Genomic DNA, 6,030 nt, shown 5'->3' on the forward strand with positions numbered 1-6,030 from the left:
GGCCGGGTTTGGCCAAGGACGGGCGCGGGGAGAGCCCCGCCGGGGATGGGGACGTGGTTGTCCGCTGGTGGCAGGAGCAGCTTTCAGAAGGGTTCGTGGGTCAGGCTGTCTTGAGGAGTTACCCAAAGGGGATGGGTGAGCTGGTGGGGCTGCGACTGGGGAGTGAGAGCAGACGTGGATGGAGCCTCTCCTGCAGCCATCCTCGGTGCTGAGCTGCAACCGGGACCATCTGCGGGTTTGGGGTTGGTCCTGCCCATCGTTGGGCGCCCACGGGGATGGGCTGAAGCTCAGATGTCTCAGGGTGAGGTCAGTTTTGGGGGATGTGGGGAGAAGAGATGAGGGAGGACAGCATCACCTGCCAGCCAGGCTGAAATGTGGGGTCACCTGCTTATTTCACCTGCAAAGGCTGAAATAATTGGGACCCCTGATGTTACTGAAGGGAAATTATGGCTCTTCTTCAGCTTGGTGGTGTGGCTGGGGGGGGGGGGAGGTCCCGTTAAACCCGGGGGCAAAAAAAAACGGCCACCTGAAATGACAAGGGCATCTCTGTGAGCGCAGAGGAGGGTTTGTCTTGGACCTGCCCAGGTGTGTAGGGGATGAGAGAGCAAATGAAGGAGAGGAAATCACCTGCTTCCAGCTTCTGCCCAATGTCCTCCATCGATCAGGGTCTGATAGAACCACGATGGCTCTTTCCAACGGGATATCAGCAGCTGCCTCTTGCATCACGAGATGCGAGATAAGGGCTGGTGGTTTGGTTTTTTTCTCCTGTAATTGATGCTTTGTTTTGAGATGTTTGGAAATACCTCGCGAGGAAGTTCCTCGTTGTAGAGCAGCACAACGGGGTGCAAACAGCACCGGGGAGGGTGGTGGGGGCTGGAGGGCGGCAGGGGCTCCACGCCGCGGTGTGGGAGGTGATGCAAAACAAGCAGCACCACCGTTAAGCAACTTCCCGTCAGCAGGGCCCGTCCACACCACCCGGCCACCCGCGTCTGAACCAAGTGTCACACTCTTGTCACGCTCACTGTGGTGAAACGAGGGAGATTTGGCATCTTTGGTCAGCCCTGAGCGGGGAGGTGACACTCTGCTCTCGTCCCTCAGACGTTGGTTGGGTGATGCCAGCTTGATCCACAGCCATGTCCAGGTACCTGAAGCATTTCACGGTGGTGGGCGATGACCCAGTGCAGTGGAGCAACAACTATCAGAAATGGGAGGAAGAGGAGGAGGAAGCTGGGGAGAAGCAGCCAGATTCAGAGATCAAGGTGGAGCCCACCAGGAGTCGCGTCACCTTCAAGGACATGATGAAAAAGCTCTTCAGCTCCCACAGGTTTCAGGTGAGGCAGAACAAACCCAGGCCAAAGGGGGATAAGGGTGAGGTTTGGCCAAAGGCACCTGTGACAGCAGAGCCGATGTGGGCTGTGTGTGGAGCTCAAGGTGGGCTGGGAGCAGCGCCGAGCTCGTGAGCAGTCACGGTGCCTGCGAGAGCAGCTGCTGCCTCCGAGCTGACCCGTCCTGTCGGAAACAAGCAGCTCCGCGGCGGGCGCAGATGTTTCCTGAGCGGCGACAAGCCTCGGTGAACACTCGTCACAGCGTGGGTGGAGGCACGTGCTCTCCTCCAGGTTGAGCTCCCCAAGACCTTCCACATCAAGTGGTGGGAAACAGCTGGGTTTGGTGGGTGCCAAGCAGTTTTGTGTGGGTGAGACTTTGCAGGAATAACCCACCGACCAGGGGCTGTGGGAGTGGGAGTGCTGGGTGGGAGCACCGGAAAGCTTCGTGAAATACAACCAGCAAACTGGGGGATGCAGGGCCTTGGGGCATGTTTAGCTGAAGGCTGCATCGGCTTCTCTTGCCAATCTGTGTGTGCTGGGAGAGGGTTCACATTGGTTCTTCTCCTCTCACAGATCCTGGTTGTCTGCTTGGTCATCCTGGATGCCTTGTTGGTCCTCGGGGAATTGCTTATAGACTTGAAAATCATCCACCCGGACAAATATAACATAACCCCAAAGGTAAAATGCAAGGAAATGTCCATGTGAACCATAATTTCCCTCTCTTTGGTGTTCAAAGCCCGCTAGATAGGACAACTGGGCAGGCAGGACCTGGACCTTCAGCTTTGCTGAGCCAACAGTCACAGGCACGAGGATGAAGGTCTTGCAGAGACTCGTGTGACACTGTGTTGGGCTGACCTGCTTTGGCTTGTGCCAGTCCATGCAGCAGCTTCGTGTTTCCTCGGGCTGCAGCAGAGCTGAATCACTCTTGCCACCCTTCTCTTGGTCATCTTCACACCTCCTGGTCTGGCTCACCCAAAGCTGCTGGCTGCCCAGCTCTGGTTGTCCTTTAGAGCAGAAGAAAAGTCCCCAGCCCTCCTCACGGAGTCAGATCAGACGTGCCCTCGAGCGGTGGAGGCTCCTGCACGCAGGAGGGGTTCCTGGCCCTAAACTTGCTCTCTCTTTTCCCAGGTTTTCCACTACCTCTCCCTTTCCATTTTAACCATCTTCCTGGTTGAGGTGGGGTTTAAAGTCTTCATCTACCGCTGGGAGTTCTTCCACCACAAGTTTGAAGTGCTGGATGGGATTGTCGTGGTCGTGTCGTTCATCCTCGATGTTGTCCTCATCTTCCGGGAGCACGAGTTTGAAGCTGTCGGGCTCCTGATCCTCCTGCGGCTGTGGCGGGTGGCCAGGATCATCAACGGTGGGTGTGCAGGGCCAGCCGGGAGCTTCCCCTCGTGCGTGGGCTGGACTTGGCAACTTTACCTGAATTATTTGGGCTCACCTCTTTGTTCCCTTCTCAAAACCATCTGTGAGACGCCGGGGTCTTGCTCTCCCAGTCAACTTTTGCTCATGTGGTTTTTGTTGCTGGAGTGTGGCTTTAATTAGGCTGTTAATTTCTTTGGGGCTGCTTGTGTTGGGGCGATGCCTCGGTGACAGGACACGGTGACTGGAGATGCCTGGCAGCATTGGCACATTCCCCTAAAAACAACCCATAATCTGTCCTTGCATCCGTCCCTCCTGGAGGGGGGTGGCTCATGTCCTCACTTTGCATCGTAGGATCCTTTTGGTGACACGTTAAGAGGGGAGCAGGGTCAACCCCGGCCTTCCCAAATCTTCTTTGATAGCAGAGTAGGTTTTACTGCTCAGATGTTCTGCTGCGACTCCATCTTCCCCTCCAGGGATGCTGCAGGGAACATCCAGATCTTACTCTGGATCTTTCTCACTTGGATTCAAAGCATTTACCCTAAAAAGAGGGAATATAAAGTGTCCCTGGATCAGACTTTACTGACTCTGCTGGTTTAATTGTAAATTGTTGCAAATAGATGTAAATTCAGGCACTTCTGAAATAACCGGAGCTGGAAACTTTCTCTTCCTTCTCTGGGAAAGGATTTTGGGATTTGAAAAATGTGGCAATGAGATTATCCCCAATTCCTGCATGAAACCTCAGCCCGAGTGCTGTCCCGTGCCTACGAGTGCACCTTTGGCGAGTGCTCTGCGCTCGATGCAGCTCGAAGTCTTGTCAGTTGGAATGAGAGGTTGGCTGGGGCCGTGTCCACCCCCTGCAGCCCCTTGCTGCTGTTTTGATGAGGAGAACGTGCCTGATGGTGGCAGTGGCTGGGAAGAGGGAAGAGCAGCTCGCAGCCTTTTTTTTTTAGTTTGGAGTGAAAGTCAGAAACCAGCTTCGTGTGCAGCTGCGTGAGCCACAGGAACCTCAGTGTCTCTTAACATGTGGTTTTACAGCAGAAAAAGTGTTGCATTTACATCTCCTTAACCTCGGGTGCTTCTGGTTTTCCCCTGGAAGCTTCTCACTGTGTCTGCTCACTCGGAGCAAGAGGGGACAAAGAAAACCTGCCCCAAGCTCGGGGTGTTGTGTGTCTGAGCCCGGGCACGGTTCGCTGCCTTCAGTCACTGTTGATGGATGGGGAGCGGGTTACGGGCAGGTGGGGACTGTCCCTGTCCGATGTTATCAATGCAAATAAGCAGCGTCGCTGCTTTGTCTTCAGAGAAATCAACCCCCAAAGCTGCTGCCCGTAGCTCTAGAAACACGGGCACGCGTCAGCGCCCGCCTTCCTCCGTGCTGTTCTGTCAGCAGCCCAGGAGAGCTCTGTGGGGTGGGAAGAACGAGATGTTCTTGATGCTCTTACTGAGATTTTTTCTTTTTATCCCCTTGGAAAAGGGTGGGAAGAAAATGCCTTTGCTCATGTGCAATAACAATATTTCAGTAGAAAAGTGACAGTTCCACTGTGATGAGAAACCACGTGGCCTTACTGCAGCCACGCAAGGTGAAGCCAAAGCCTGAAGGAGCTGATGATGCGTCACGGCCCCGAGCGCTCAGCCCCGGGGTGGGGGACACGATCAGCCCCAGGGCAGGGGACAGGAGCCCTGTGCCCCGGGCTGTGCTGTGCGCTGCTGTTAGAGCAAGGCTCCCAACTACATCAAACCAGCCAAAAAGCAGCCCCTGGTGACAACAAAGCTGCCAGTTACATTCCCCCCAGGCTCTGCCAAGGGAGTGAATTCAAATTCAGGATGTAAATGACAGTCTGAGTGATTAATTCAGCGCAGAGGCCAGGCTGCCTCTTCCCAGCAGAGTATCTCTATCAGAATCCCTGGGGTGACTAATTTAAAACCCTCCTCATTAAGAAAAGCACTTGGGAAGGGTGGTTTGTAGATGACAGAACCAGAGCTCGAGAGGAACACGTTTAACTCCTGGAGTACAGAGCCTGGGTACTGTTAACCTCCTGCTCGTGGCTGGTTTACATTGTAAAACGAATCCACTGCGAATTGTTTCACAGGAATAATTTTATCGGTAAAGACCCGTTCTGAACAACAAGTGTCCAAGCTGAAGCAAGCAAACCTGAAACTCGCCACAAAGGCTGAGCAACTGGAACGCAGCTGTGTAGAGAAGGTAAGAAAACATTTTTCATTTCAAAATGTAATTGAAGTTTACCTACTGGCTGCTCCCCAGGACAAGCTGGCCTGGGATCTTTTTGCAAGGTTGCTGCTGTAAGGTTGGTTTCCTCACCAGAAAGCTGTGGGGTGAGCTGGGCTGAAGAACCACAGCCCTGTCTGGGCTTCCCTGAGCTGCTCACTGCACAGGGACGATGGTTTCCTCTGTCCTACTTGCTTTAGTCCTGTTTTACTGCAGCGTGAGATGCGTTTCGGCGGCGGGAAGATCTGTGGGAAGCTGGGAAACTATTTGAAGGTGAAGAGCTATATGAATGATTTGATTTTTGTCTCTTACAGGAGCAAGAAATAGAGAGGCTTAACAAGATATTAAAACAGCATGGACTCATCAGCGAGCAAAAATAGGAGGCCAGTTTTCCGAGCTGGGGAAGCCTGCGCTGGAGAGTGCAGTGTTGAAACCTACCACTTTGACCTGAAAGGTTTTCCTGGCTTTTTGCTTTCTCTTGTATAGTGTTGTCTAGAAACATTTTCTATTTGACCACATTTTGATTAGATCTTGGGATTGCAGAAATAATTTTGCTGGAAAATTAATGACGCGTATTCCCTACAAACAGTGATTTCATAAGACGTTTATTTTACAGTTGTACAGTCAAAACTGCAAAATAATTTAATAAAGACACACCTTTACAAGCTCTACATCCACGAGAGTCCCACGTATTTTAAATAATTGAATTTTTCTGTAATAATGTTCTTGTTTGCAACATCTTGTAGAATCTGGCAGTACAAATGACAGAGAGTCCGAGCTGAGAAGGTCATTTCTTCTCTACAAGCTGACCATTAGTACATCTCTTCTTTGCCAACCGTTCTTTTCACGTTGTTGGTAGTTTCCTCATTTCTGTTGCTGCTTGTGCCACTTGGTTATTTATATAACATTGATTTTAAAAAATACCAACATACCACTCCTTTAGTTGACAACCAAATCAGCACCAAAATAGAGGCGAACATGTGCCACCTTACGTCAAACGCTGCCTTGTTCTCAGCAGCACATTTGAGTTCCGACACGACTTGAGTTCTCTCAACTCTTTTTTTTTTTTTCCATTTTAAGTGTTGGTTTGCAACCCGCTGGGCTACAAAGTTCTTT

The 6,030-nt window shown here is 51.9% G+C and overlaps 1 protein-coding gene across 1 annotated transcript; it reads left to right on the forward strand.

The window, feature by feature from the left end:
* Window positions 1-1,108: 1,108 nt before the first annotated feature.
* HVCN1 (hydrogen voltage gated channel 1) lies at window positions 1,109-5,585 on the forward strand. Its single transcript, XM_010170946.1, has 5 exons — window positions 1,109-1,331; window positions 1,899-2,003; window positions 2,454-2,685; window positions 4,778-4,890; window positions 5,229-5,585. The coding sequence occupies exons 1-5, from the start codon at window positions 1,134-1,136 to the stop codon at window positions 5,292-5,294; spliced, it is 714 nt and encodes a 237-aa protein (XP_010169248.1). The 5' UTR covers window positions 1,109-1,133; the 3' UTR covers window positions 5,295-5,585.
* The last annotated feature ends 445 nt before the right edge of the window (window positions 5,586-6,030 follow it).

Source organism: Antrostomus carolinensis, unplaced genomic scaffold (genome assembly GCF_000700745.2).
Source record: "Antrostomus carolinensis isolate BGI_N321 unplaced genomic scaffold, ASM70074v2 scaffold30336, whole genome shotgun sequence".
NCBI lineage: Eukaryota > Metazoa > Chordata > Aves > Caprimulgiformes > Caprimulgidae > Antrostomus > Antrostomus carolinensis.

Coding starts and splice junctions, on each gene's coding strand:
- HVCN1 (XM_010170946.1), top strand. CDS start 1,134: ATGTCCAGGTACCTGAAGCATTTCACGGTGGTGGGCGATGACCCAGTG. Junction 2,004..2,453: donor AATATAACATAACCCCAAAG/GTAAAATGCAAG, acceptor CTCTTTTCCCAG/GTTTTCCACTACCTCTCCCT. Junction 4,891..5,228: donor AACGCAGCTGTGTAGAGAAG/GTAAGAAAACAT, acceptor TGTCTCTTACAG/GAGCAAGAAATAGAGAGGCT.